Source organism: Trachemys scripta, chromosome 1, assembly GCF_013100865.1.
Source record: "Trachemys scripta elegans isolate TJP31775 chromosome 1, CAS_Tse_1.0, whole genome shotgun sequence".
In the NCBI taxonomy this organism is placed as follows: domain Eukaryota; kingdom Metazoa; phylum Chordata; order Testudines; family Emydidae; genus Trachemys; species Trachemys scripta.
In genome coordinates this window covers 13,065,926-13,080,538 of record NC_048298.1, presented here as the reverse complement: position 1 = coordinate 13,080,538, position 14,613 = coordinate 13,065,926, and the positions used below count along the sequence as shown (strand labels likewise).

The 14,613-nt window shown below is 41.9% G+C and overlaps 1 protein-coding gene across 14 annotated transcripts in view; it reads right to left on the bottom strand.

Moving 5' to 3' along the window:
• CELF2 (CUGBP Elav-like family member 2) overlaps positions 1–14,613 on the bottom strand; it is a 673,014-nt gene that overhangs the window by 186,888 nt on the left and 471,513 nt on the right. The window contains exon 1 of one of the 14 annotated variants that reach the window (XM_034764737.1): positions 5,981–6,107. The exons of the other annotated variants lie outside the window; for them this stretch is intronic. Coding sequence (XP_034620628.1) covers positions 5,981–6,000 — 20 coding nt within the window. The 5' untranslated portion in view covers positions 6,001–6,107. Of the gene's footprint in view, positions 1–5,980; positions 6,108–14,613 lie in introns of those variants that run through there. 14 annotated transcript variants of the gene reach the window in all.

The window sequence follows — 14,613 nt, the reverse complement described above, 5'->3', positions numbered from 1 at the left end:
GGGGGGGGGGGGGGGGCGGGGCGGGGCGGCGGGGGGGGGCCCCGGGCGCAGCTGGGGGGGGGGGGGCGGCGCGGCGCTCGGCTGGTGGGCTCGGGGGGCAGCGCTTTTTTTTGCTGCTTGGGGCAGCAAAAAAAGCTAGAGTTGGCCCTGCTACACATTTACCCTAATTGCGAGTTTAACTAGGGTTACCATGTGTCAGGATTTTCCCGGACATGTCCGGCTTTTTGGTCCTCAAATTCCCGTCCGGGAGGAATTTCCAAAAAGCTGGACATGTCCGGGAAAATAGGGAGGCATGGTAAGGGGACCGCCTCCTCCCCGGGCTCCAACTTTCCCTGCTCCCGCCGCTCTCCACCACGCACTGGGGCCGAAGCAACTTCCCCAGCGCAGCGGCAGCCGGAGCCTGGGGAGGAAGCGGCTGCGCGCTCGGATGCCGCCCGCCGCCTCTGTGCCCCTTCAGATCGGAGGAGTTGTTAGTTTTGCTGCAGCCACTTGCACTCGGGCAAAAGATGCTCGGGGGAACCCGCATGTGAGTGGCGTGGCTGCAGCAAAACTAACAACTCCCCGATCTGCAGGGGCAAAGAGGTGGCGGGCGGCATCCGAGCACGCAGCCACCTCCTCCCTGGGCTCTAACTTTCCCGGCTCCCGCCGCTCTCCACTGCGGCGGGGGCCGAAGCAACTTCCCCAGCGCAGCAGCAGCCGGGGGACGGGAGGGAGGAGGGGGTGGAGTTGGGGCGGGGATTTTGTGGAAGGGGTGGAGTTGGGGTGGTGCCAGGGAAGGGGCGGAGTTGGGGCGGGGGCGGGGCCCCGTGGAGTGCCCTCTTTTTGCAGTATTGAAATATGGTAACCCTAGTTTAACTTTAAAAAGCGAGTATAAGTTCTCTTTAAGGAATAGCCCTTCCCATCAGTATTTTGTCCACCTGTTGGGCCTAGTTTCCGACACACCAATTTCATTTCACTAATTTCCGGTTCCACACTTTTCTTGTTTACCGGGCACGAACTTAACACAGTGCTGGAGTTCTATGGTTGGACTAATTCAGTCTGTCTTTGTATCTTTTCCCACCAACATTTGTTGCGACATCTGATGACCTTTCACCTACTTTTTTACTGTTGCGATTACAATTAGGGTACATTTGTAGCCCCTATTATCAGAACAGATCCAAATGGGCACAGTGCGAAACAGAGTGACAACCATGATAACCCTAGAAAACCTCGGATTCATTACAATATATTATGGTATTCCATGTCAATCATGTAATGCACTACAATTTACCACGGTGCTTTGGGTCATTCGTGTAGCTTATGCTAATAGCTTCTTAAAGTGTTTTCATCTTCTGCTGCATGGATGATGTAATGATACTGACACACACGTTAAAAGCCCTTGTTAATCACCGGTTCAGTCAAGCTTGAGTCTATTGCTGCCAAGTCCCCATTCTCTTCTAGACTCTCACACAGCCTGATGTGGGTAACATGATGTTCAAGCAGCTGAACAAATGTTATTGAAGCCCCTGACGAAGCCCCGTGGAAATGTAGGAGAGCCTGAGATAGGCTAGAGTGTGCAAGTGCAAGATTTGTGCCATTGCTGTTGGAATGAGCCCAGATTGACAGGGTTGGCAGTAGAAAGACTGTCTGATGGCAGCAGAGACAAGCATGCCAATTGAGAGGAAAGCATGGTCATTCCAAAATGTTAGCCTTCTCTTCAAACCTTTAAAAGGGGAGGAATATCTCAGTGGTTTGAGCATTTGAGCATTGGCCTGCTAAACCCAGGGTTGTGAGTTCAATCCTTGAGGGGGCCATTTAGGGATCTGGGACAAAAATCTGTATGGGGATTGGTCCTGCTTTGAGCAGGGGGTTGGACTAGATGACCTCCTGAGGTCCCTTCCAACCCCGATATTCTATGATTCTATGACTGCTGGAGAACATTTCCAAAAAACATGCCTAGTATTATTTTAAAATGCTGATCTGCTTGCCCCCAAATCTGATTTGATTATAGCCAGACACACACACACTGAAATATTCTTTCCTTTTTCGTCCCATTGGAAAACAATGTCATCAGTATGAATAATTCTCTTTTAAACTAATAGAAGGTGGGTGATTTCATCATTCACATTAGAAATGAGTCCCAAACCCTGGAATCTAAACCTCTCTTAACCTTTGGGGAGGTCTGAAATTATAAACCCAGATCTGAGTCCAATTTTTGCAACCAATCTCTAGTGCCCAAGGAGCAATTAACAGTTTTTGTCTTAGCATAGCCACGCAAACGGTAGCACGTGTCAGAGGCATGTGTGTAGCCATCATGGCATTTTTAAACAAATGTTCCTCCACAATTTGTAAAGTTATTACCTATACAGGATTTTTCATCCCGGGGAGAGGGATAGCTCAGTGGTTTGAGCATTGGCCTGCTAAACCCAGGGTTGTGAGTTCAATCCTTGAGGGGGCCACTTGGGGATCTGGAGCAAAATCAGTACTTGGTCCTGCTAGTGAAGGCAGGGGGCTGGACTCTATGACCTTTCAAGGTCCCTTCCAGTTCTAGGAGATGGGATATCTCCATTAATTTATCTTAGGGAATCAAAAATGCATTACACACATCAAGCCACAAGCACCCTAGTAGCATAGATAGTTCTCATTCCAATTTTACAGGTGGGTAAACTGAGGCACAACATGAAGCAACTTATCCAAGGTATCACAGTTGAACCCAAAGAATCCTGGCTCACAATCTCCTACTCTAATCACGTGACTGAACTCCCATTCATGTGCAATGTGGAATGTGAAAACAACTTTCCAGTGTAAGAACCTTTGTAATTGTTACGTTCTAGTTTTTTTCATATAGCAGCAGTTGGGCCAAAAGATCACTGTTTGCGCAATGCAGCCCATCCCATCCCTGATCCCTCAGATGACCTGGCGATGGATGAAGGTCACAGGTCTACGTTAATGTTGTTAGATCTGCAGTGCTGTTGATCAGCAGGAGCTGTTGACTTGCCTGTGAACCCTTGCAGGAGTGGAAAGGGCAGCTCTTTGGTGGCTGCGATCTTCTCTCTCTCTCTCTAAGACACCCCAGTGAGTAGTTTGGGGCACTCACTCTTCTGCTCTGGGGGCTCTCCTGTGTGGGCCACACAAGGGTGCTGGAACAATTTGTATAGTGGAGGTGCTGAGAGACATTGAACCAAACTGTGAACCCTGCATATAATGGAAACAACTTTATGCCAGGGGGTGCAGCAGCACCCCTAGTTCCAGCTCCTCTGGGTGCTGCAGGGTTCCATCTTGCACCCCACTCTTGGGCAATGTGTACATGCAGGTACTGAGAGAGTGCAGTGCTTTCTGTATGCTGGGGACACCCCGTCGACACCTACATCAGTCTCATCTGATCCAGCCAGTGCTCTTCAGTGGCTTACCGAGCATTTGGTACAGACTGAGGTATAGAGGACTAAAGCTCAATGTGGCTAAGGCTAAGGCGATATATAAAACCGAGACTGTTTTCGCCCTCCCGCCATTTACATCTGGGCCGAAAGCTATGGTTGCTTCTCTCAGGCTACATCTGCCCTACAAGATAGGGGTGTAATTCCCAGCTCACTTACTCAGACCTGTGCTAGCTCGAGGAGAACTAGTGCAAGTATAACTAGTAGCGTAGCCGCAACAGCCTGGCTTAGCCAGGGGGAGTACATACCCAGGGGAGTTATACCAGGCGGAGTACCTGCCCCCTGCTGCTTCTCGTGCTACCATGGCTACACTTTATGACATGTGCTAGCTCTCATCGCACTGGTGCGAGTATGTATATGCGAGCTGGGAATTGCATCTGTTGCTCTTCGTGTAGATGTAGCATCCGATAATGAATCTGCGACTGGGATCCCTGTGTCCCACCAAGATGAGACCACTGCAAAGCACTCCACACTTCAAATCCACTTAGAAAACAAAGCCGGTGTAGATGGTGGCAACCCACTTATTCAATGATACCACAGCGCCCTGTGAGCTGCACTGTCCACTCGCCAGTTTCTGAATGGCATTTCAGGTGTTGGCTTTGACTTGTGGAGTGCTAAATAGCTTGGGACCTGTTTGGAGATCACCTGTTTCCTTAAGCCATATTGCTACAGCTGTGGTTAGCACAGGTGCTTCCTCAGTATAAAGGGAGACTTAGTTCATGGAAGGGCCCCCCAGCATTGAATTCATCCTCCCCCCTTCCAAAATATCCAAATCTGTGGCAAAGTCCATCCCTTTTCCTAGCTTTAGGGATGGAATGGGCATGAAGGGTTGGTAGTTGCAGCTCGTGGGGTTTCAGGTGGTTATTTTCTGCATTTTTAGCTAGGTTTATACTCATTTGTGATGGTTTTCTCATATGTCAAAAGAGCCCTGAGAGGTAACTTTTTAATGGGTCATATAAAGCAAAATAAATATATTCCTGCTTTCTGACTACCTTCAAGAGCACTGTTTACTGAATCTGATATACCTGATTAATTTTCTCTATTTTGTTTTGAAAATTACATTCAGAAGAAGAAGAGAAAATTATGTTCATATCCCTTTACTCATTAACTGAAGAGGCATAAATGTATTATTTGTCATAGATTCTTTCTCAATTGTTTTTTTTAATGTCTAATTTTGGTACACTGAATCATGCTACACAAATATATCTGAACTATTTCTATTTGCTATCTATTTACCATTGTTTGGAAGTAACACGACTCACTAAAATGACAAATACTTTGTTTGTTTTTAAAAAAAAGAGGTGGCGCTTGGATGAAAACCTCTCTCTGTCTCTCTCTCTCTCACACACACACACACACATGCACACACATAAACCTATATTGCATGCTTTCTTAGCAACTAGAGTTTAAGACTCTAACTGGAGCCAGTTTTATTTACAGACATTTTTTACACGTTTAAACATTGCTGCTTTAATTGCTTTTTATTATTAAAGAGAAACATAAAAACATTAAATATTTTTGATTACTGTTTTGTTTTCAAAAACACAAGAACTGGGAGTACACATTTAAGTGCAGTCATTAAAGTGGAATGCCTTTTGAGGCAGAATTCTATGAATGCACTCTGGCTTATAAAAAATGTATAAGATGATAGTGCTGAAAAAGGCTCTGAGGCGTGACATGGTCTATCATGTTGTGCATGCATGAGTTAGCTTTTACAAGATCAGAACTAAGGAGCTAAGATAAATGCCATTCATTGTGAGCCTAAAGCTCTAGAAGTTCAGTATCACATTGCTTGGGGTCAGTACTAGAGTGACTCAAAAGGTACATTCTCTAGAGGGTCATAAATTTTTGAACTGCTCAACAAACATGTCCACTCTTGATTCTTTATCACATGAAACTTCAGATCCAACAGACAACCGGCCATTTTCTGGTTTCCCCTACTCAAACAGCACAAATCACGTTAGATTCAATTTGTTCTCCATAATGTTATAAAAAAAGGTCAGCAGTGTTTTTGTTTCTGGAATTTAAAAGTCAAATATCACTGAATCAAAAAAGAAATAGTTTCACAATGGGTGTAAAAGGGAACAATTTGGGCAAAGGCTGAGCCACTTACTGTCAAAGAAAATTACATACTATTTACTATTTTGACATTCAGGAGCGTGTTCGTCACATTATTAGAGTTTGGAGGTCCTCAAGAGACAATTCAAATTAACATTAAACTAGATGGATTTTCTTTGATGAAATAATGATAAATAACAACACAGATGACTTCGGTTGTTTGCAAAATAACTTATTTGTAGTTAGCTGTCCATATTGTTCTGAAACTATCTCAAGGCACAGGACAAACAATCTTTGAATCCTAGATGGTTTACACCTTGTCTCTCTTATATGGATAACAAAAACATTTATTATTCTTGGTTACATTCTACCCATCAAGTTCAATATACCCAAATATATTCTATTCAATACCAGGAAAATGTGCATTTAAATTTGTTTACTAAATTATTATTTTACTGACTCCAAGTAACAAAACATTCAGATTGACAATAGAAACAATTCAGCCATACCCCCACAAATGCATTTTCATCACATCTCTTTCTGTGTTTTGCCTTCTAAGCCGATTGTTCTTCTTTTGCACCAACGTGAAGTGTCAGCTGTGACTTTCTGAGTAGCTTTGAGTAATGGGATCAGCTAATGTTCTGTACATGAAGAAATTCCATATCATTCTCTTCTCTAAAAATACCGCTGGCTGCCACTAGAGCCAGTCAACAGTGATGAATAGCTAACGGGACAAGCAGGTCTCTAAATTTACTTCATATCTGACAGCACTTCAGCAGATATGGGTAAAGGATCCCACGAATTCTAAAACACTCCTTACATACTACAAGGCACTTTCTTGCCTCATGAATGTATTCACACAGTATGGGATTCTTAATGATCTAGTTTTTTTTCCTTCCCCATTAAACCAAGCAGATTACACATTAAAAGGCTGTTAGTAAATTCTGAAACATGTTACTAATTCAAACAAAAAGGCACATTTGGGTCTTAAAATGTGCCCCCAACCTTCCCTCCAAAAAGTCCCCTTAAAAAAAAAAAAAAAGCTATACCTCAGAAGGTTTCAGTTCAAGGCATTTGCCTCAAGAGTCAAAAATGTTCACGTCTTATGAATATATACAGTGAATTATCAATATTTTAACTGGTTCACTAATTTAATATGTGACTGTGTCTGTCCCTGCTATATAGTATTACAGAACTTTATTTCCTGATGGTCATTTGATGACTTTATGCCAATATATTTGTGCATTTTTAATAAGGTCCCATTTTTGATTGAAAGGAAAAGGAGAATTTTATTGAAATGAGGGGTATTTACTGCACATCTACCGATCTCCGTATTGGCAATTATATCATAACTGCTTGTAAATTCTAAAAAGGGAGTGGGGAGATACGAGATAATTAAGTCATATAAACACTACCCAAATTGCATTTGCTTTGAGTTTTGTTTTGCACAATCTCAGTTTAATTGAATCATCTGTAATTCTTCTCACTTATATTTTCAGCCTGGAGGAAACTACAGAAGACATTATGAATGAAGGTCTGGTTGGCAAATTTCTTGAGAGCACATATTCCAAATATCTATTGGATTTGCCATAAAAAAAGAGCAGAAGAGAATGTGGAAAAAAGGCCTCTGGCAAATTGATGTCTGTCAGCCAGTGAACCTTGATTTCACTATTAATGTGTCTTGGTTCACTGCATGCAGGCTTTCAGTAAGCATCAGCCATGCTTCAAACACACACACACGTGCGTATACACACATACTAGTCGATTCCAGTCAAGCCAGGCTGTCATATTCGATGAATCACTCCAACAATGGATTGGGCAGAGTACTCTCCTAACTCAATTAGTGATGCAATTTTCAGTAATAATTGATTTGAGTAACATTTACTTCTTAGCTTCATAAGAGACACTTTTCACAAATGTAACTGGCTATGTTTAAGGACCAAACCAATTAGCTATCTGCAAAATGTAATATTTCCTGCATTAATATTATAGAAATTAGAGATGAAAAATGTGTACCCAGTACTGGCACCTAATCCATATCTATTCTGGTGCAGGATTGTGAATTTAACATTTTTATCTATGATCTGGAAGAAAACATAAAATCATCACTGATAAAGTTTGTAAATGACACACAAAATGGGGGAGTGAGAAATAATGAAGCCAGGTCATTAGAGAGAGATCTGATAATCTGGGCGCAAGAAAACAGCATGTGTTGTAATAAAGCTAAATGTAACTGTACACATCTAGAAACAAAGAATGTAGGCTATACTCACAGGATGGGTGACTCTATCCTGGGATGCAGTGACTGAAAAAGATTTGAGGGTCATGGTGGATAATCAGCCGAACATGAGCACCCAGTGCAATGCTACGGTCCAGAGGGCTAATGAGATCTTTGGCTATAAACAAGGGAATCTCGAGTAGGAGTAGAGAGAGATTAATTTTGCCGTTCTATTTGGCATGGTGTGACTGCTGCTGGAATAGAGCGTCCAGCTATGATGTTCCCAATTCAGGAAGGATGTTGATATATAGGGAAAGGTTCAGAGTAGAGCCACAAAAAAGAAAGACTGAAGGATTAGAAAACACATCAAATAGCTCAATCTATTTAGTTTAACAAAGAGAAGGTTAACAGGTGACTTGATTACAGGCTATAAATACCTACACCTGGAACAAATATTTCATAATGGGCTCTTCAATCTAGCAGAGAAAGGTAGAATACGATCCAGTGGCTCAAAGTTTTCTCTCTCCCCCTTTGCTGTGTACATCCTTCAAATATTGTATCTAGCTTTCATACCGATATGGCTCCCATCAATGCAGTATTTGAGCAACACACAATTGTGAATGTATTTATGCTGATGCCAGCCCTGTGAGGTATGTAAATTCTATTATCCACATTCACAGATGGGGAACTGAGGCACAGGAAGATTAAGTGATTTACCCAAAAATCACACAAGAAGTCTGTGGCAAAGCAGGAAATTGAACCCGAGTTCCTGCTTGCACCCTAACCACTGGACCATCTCTCTGCATCTCCCTCAGTTATGACTCTGCTAAAATGTACATATTTAGAATTTCATCTGTCTCTTTTCTCTCTATTCTGAAGACAGGCAGAGACAGAAACCTAGATCATACAAAGCACCTGCCCCTTCTTCCCCTCAAAAGCAAATCCCAAAGCCCTTAACATATTTGTAAAAGTAAAGACTTTCAAAATTTAAAGATTTGTATGACGATTTGGCATATAGTTTGTTTACTTCAGTGTGCTTTCTACTCAGTGCCAAAGTTTGCTCTCATGTACACCAGCATAAATCTGGAGTGACTCCACAGATTTCAGAGGAGTTGCTCCAGAGTCACACAGGTGTAAATGAGAGAGGCTAATTTACCAGCACAGAGACCGGAGTGCTCACATCACAAATAGCTTTTGAGGCAAAGAGAAGTTTTTACTTCAGTGAAACGAGTAATGTTCAGGTCATTGTAGGGCACAGCGCCAGAGACTAGTGGATAAGCCTTTTTGCCAGCGGGATGTACCTAATCAGAATTGTTTAGCAAAGAGAGAAGAAGAAGGTCCATTGCTTTAAGTGCAGATTCAACTTTGGCCTCTGCTCCCATCTGTTGATCTAGAACAACCTGATGAGAGAACCGATGGTGAACAGAACACGGAGTGAAGTCTAGAAACCTGTTAGGCAAAGCATGTATCAAATGGAGAGCAGCATTTGTCAAATGGCTGTAATAAAGTGTTACTGGAGCTCCTGGAATGGAATTTCATATGTGCTCAGCACACATAACTGGGGCCAGATTTTCAGAAGTGCTCAGCACCCAAAGGCTTCCAATGAGAACAATGGGAGTGACTGGGTGCTGAACACTTTTCAATATTGTTCCACTCACTTAGGGCTTGACTACATTACACGCTGGATCGAAGGGCAGCGATTGATCCAGCGGTGGTCGATTTATCGCATCTACTCCACCAGGGCGAGTGGCACAGGCGGAGTCAACAGGAGAGTGTCAGCTGTTGACTTACAGCAGTGAAGACACCGCAGTAAGTAGATCTAAGTACGTCAACTTCAGCTACATTATTCACATAGCTTAAGTTGCGTATCTTAGAGCGATCCCCCCCAGTGTAGACCAGGCCTTAGGATCTGTGCCAAACCCTTCTGTTAATCTGATTGCTTGTGTCCAGCTGCCTAACCCTTATAGAAAGCAATAGTTTGACACCCGGTTAGTAACCAAAGGAGACCCCCAAGCTGTAAGGTATACCTGCCCCTTTGTGATGTAACATAGTAATGCATTATAAGCACCTCTGGGGTCGATTTGCACAGCTATCCCAAACGACCTAAAAACAATAGTAAAATGCCTGCCTCTCTCATAGATAAGTGCCCAGATTTAGGAGAGATTTCCCCCAAGTTACTGCACTCGGAAATATCCAGTCACAAATATTGATTTTTCTTTTCACGAACTAGCAAAATTTCCAAACACGGCACCGCCAACACTCTTGATCAGATGCACACGGCAGGTAAATGAGCTCTATGCAGGGAACCGCCACTGACGAGAACGAGAGTGGCATGTGTGGAGTGGCTGCAGAATAGGGCATTAAGTTAGGTCTACTGCAGTCAAAAAGAACAAAGGCTTTTTTGCCTCACTCTACTACACATTCCTAATATGACTAGATGTATTAAAGTCATTTCAGTCATTTGAAATCACGACCCTGCTAATTCGAGGCCATGTTGCTCCGTTAGTAACACTGAGAACACTCCAATCTTAAACAAGTGCTGATGTACTCTTCGACAATAGCAAATACATGAGCATTTTATTTAGCTTAATGATTTGTACAGCGCCTATGGCTGTAGCAGTGAACGCATCTGATCTTTAGGGATGCTTTAGCCATGGCTCCCGCTGACTCTGAAACCAGTGCTCAGCACCTCATAAAATCAGGACCGAAGCACTTGTTTACAGACTTCCTAATCGCAATAGACATTTACAAGGCACATGCTGAAAGTGCTGTAAAATCATTAGCTAAATGACAAATGTTCACTCATCAAATGGCATTTAAATTACATATAAACGATCAAAGGAAACAAAATCTCAGGAAGAGATAAGATCGTGAGGGACATGGAAATAGCTCTCAATCCCTCCAAAAGGATGAATGGCTTACTCCTCTTGTGGGAACATTAAATGAAGAATTGAGGTTTGAAACAGAACAGTAAAATGGCGAAGATGAGGCAGATACCCGGCACCACGTAGCTAGAATGTCAAAACTACACAACGGAATGTAAAAGGGATGCTAGCCTGTAACTGGCTAAGTTAACATTTGCTTTTTCAGTGGGCTAAAGACAACACGGATATGGACTCCTAATGCTCTTAAATTGTCATTACATTAAAGCTAGTAGTAGGGAACGGGCTTAGTTTGATCACATCTTTGTAAGCTGCTAACGAAGTGTGTTGTAACTCCATCTTTGGGTGGTTTCATTTGTCAGTAAAAGTTATATTTAGAACAAATACTATGATAGGGGATAGGAATTAAACAAGTTAAGCCGAAGAGATACATCTTGCATCAGAACCTGGTAATGCAACACCCATACCAGTAAATTACAGTGACATGTCAAGGAGAGCATATCCCAAAGATGAAGTCCCTCAGCCAGCTGAGGAAGCTTTTCTGGCTCCAGGAACCGACAACAGGTGCTCCTTAGGGAATCTGAAATATCTATCTAGGATTACTGGGTTCTAAATCACTTATAGGCGTTTATAGGATAGCGTTTATAGGATCATTTAATCACCAACATCTTGAGTTGCCCCCGGAAAAAAGAAAAGGAGGAGTCAGATTAGGAATATAACGGATTACAAGGTTAATAGTATCTAAACATTGATCCAGGGGAGAGCTGGTGTTGAGCAACGGCCTAAACGTTGCTTGATCTATTTGGTGTGCAACCTGTCTTCCTGAAGAGAAGCACAAACAACCCTCCTCAATACCTAGCCCCTCTCTGCTGGCTTCCAATCATCCATCCAAGAATTGGGTGACTCTCACAGGTGTTTGCTCACAATCTTCTATAAATAAACAGATTCCTGATTTAACATCAAAGTCAGTGGATTTAAAAGAAAGAAAGAAAATTACAATACTGCTCATTTTCAAACCTGTTCCACCAAAATATCTTGCTGTTCATGAGGTAATTGAGAATATACAAGATGGCTTCCAAATTACAAGGCACCATTTACCCAAGATCTCAAAGAACTTTATGTGTCTTAATGAAATGAACCTAACAACCGTATTTCCCTAGCTAGCTACATGTTCTCCATTGTTATAATTCCCTCCTCCCACCAGTTATAAAAAAAGAAAACAAAACAAAAATGTTGGCGTGTCATTTTCCTCCCATTGCTGCAAAAGCTACTCTGTTTTATTTCATGTTATGTCCATGGCCATTCACTATCTTTGTGCTAAGAGTAAGGGAAGACACCATCTTGGATCCTGTTTTGGCACATTTTCACTCAATGCCATTACAAAAGTCTCTGGATGCCAACCTGACAAACCTGACTAGCCCCACAAGTAATTACCCAGGTTTCTGGGTGGGCTTTTACAGCCAGTGCTAAAGCGCGTGCTGCTGAAAGCTTCACTGCTCTGGTACCCCAACTAGCTAGATGAAAGTTAGCTTAGGCATGTCTATCCAACTGTAACCACACCCAGTGACTGCAATATAGATATACCCAGAGTCTCCTGCAATTGAGTGAACATAGCACAATTCAAGGTATAGTCTGAATGTAATTGCACAGTTACCATCAGACAACTATTCAGTGGCCTATGTGAAATGAAATAGGTAGTCTCAGTGTAGGGCTCTATAGGCAAAAGTCCTCATCATAAGACCCACTACCACTGATCAATACCTAGAGAGCCCTGAAATTGTATGGGCTGTGGAAAATGAAGAGAAACCCTCCTCTTTGTCAGGGTTGATGCACACTGATACATGGGTCTGGGGGATGTACACACTGCTGCTGCTTCCCACACTATCTCTGTTCTATAGATACGCACAGAGCTTGAGTCTCCGGAGGGATCTGTCTGAAACCTGTCACCAATGCTCAATGCACATAAAAAAAAAAAAAATTCTAAGGAAAATTGTTGAGTAGTCTCTCATTGTAAGTGACTGCATTTTAAAAAACAATGCTGATGCTGTAAGGAGCAGCAGATGTTTTAAATTACAGCACGAAAGAATTATAACTGTATTCTGAAATTCAGAGCTCCTAGAAATATAAAAGTACTTTGGGAATAGGTGGACACAAGTGAAATATCCTGGTTGGCAGGTAACTATGGCATATTTATTATTTCATTAGCAATAAGGGATGCAGCGGCAGACAGCACTGTAGGATATAGATCTTTATCATGTATGCTGAGTATCCAGCATTGCATGTTCATGTGCTGAAGTTTTATGTGCAACAGCTTAGGCCCAAGCTTGAATTCCTACACCCCGACGGCCACACCAAACTAAATCCCCCTTGAAACCTGACACGGTTTCTGCAGTTCCACTCTTTATAGTATACCTATGTTGCCACCCATAAGTCATTCACCCATTTCTGTGCTTTCCCTGCTGTTGGCCAGGATAACATAACACACTAGGAGGAATAAACTGTTCTCTAAGCATTTCTGACCCAAACAAAACCAAAAAGCACCAGATTTACCAAAAAAAAACTTGTATTTGTAAGATTCCTAGCCCCAATCTCCAGGCAACAGGCTTTATCAAAACAGACACCCAAACTTCTGATATTTGCCTGTTACAATAGGACACGACATTCCTGTTTTAGATCTCTAATATTACTAATATTTCTAACATCTACAACTTCACTCCTATCAACTCCACCGTTCTGCTGGAAAATGAGTTATGGGTTTCCTATTACTGATTTATTCTTTAGCCAGTTTAACTGATATTATTGTTTAGTCTCGGATATACGATATTTCTCATATCTCATGCATGTGATGTATAGCTGTTGTTTACAACACAATACAGCATTTCTCACTGGAAGCTGAATCTTAGGATTTGAAGAGTCTTGGCAGATTATGGTGGGTTATCTGTTTTCTGATTGATTGGCAGAAGATTATAATGGCTTGTAGCAATATACAAGATGCAATCAAATAAACGAGGAAGACTACTAAAATTAACCCCTCAAAAGCCCTCAGCTGTTGTCCATAATTCATGAAGTATCACATGCGACATTATCTGAACACAAAGATAGTCTCAGTGTACTTTGTTGGCTGTGACAGTCGAGATCAATATTGGAGATCAAATGCCAACAGTAAAAGGGCAATGTCAGTCAGTATTTCACTGACTAAACTGCCCTTATCTGAAACTCTCATGCTTCACTGGGTGAAAATACAGCCATTGATCTTAGTGTCACAACTCAAATTCTTCATACATCAAGTAGTTTTGTTTTCTTTTCAACTGAATTTCTGGACCACTATGTTTTTTTATGATCAATATTTCTATCACTCTCACATGTACTCAATTTTTATCATATTAACCTTTAAGTACAGTTTTTTAACATATCTCTTTGGTGTAAAGTCACAATTCTTTAACTCAACATCTGTTTTACACCTGTGTCAAAGCGCTGCATGAAGTGCAGATTTCTTTCAGCAACCATCACAAAGCTACTCAATGATTAGCACATAAGTCAACCCAAAATAGTACTCTCATGGTGTCTTTCATAGTTATGGGTTGCCAAAATTTCCATTGGTCTATTTTCCCTTTCCAGGAGTTCATATCCCAGCTGTAAAAAACTGCTGTATGAATATAAGAAGTCTCAGGGTAGGAGAGAGATTTTATGAGAAAAATTAATCTGGCTGCTTTTTGTTACAGAAGACTTTAAAGAGGAGAAAGTTAAATGTATAAAAATAATCTGTGTAAATGCTCTCATTTTTCTTCTGGAAGTGGTTGGCTGCTTAATAGAACAAAGCAAGGGAAAACCTGTGCTAAGAAAATGCTCAGTGAATTGAATACAGCACAGTGGAATGGTTATGGGGGACTGGAACAATTTAGTGATTACCACAGGGGACTGGCAATCAAGAGCCCTGAGTTGTATTCCTGGCCGTACCAATGACATGCTGCATGACCTTGGGTGTGTCAGTTCAACTCTCTACATTTCAGTTTCTCCATCTATAAAATGGGGGTATTAAAGA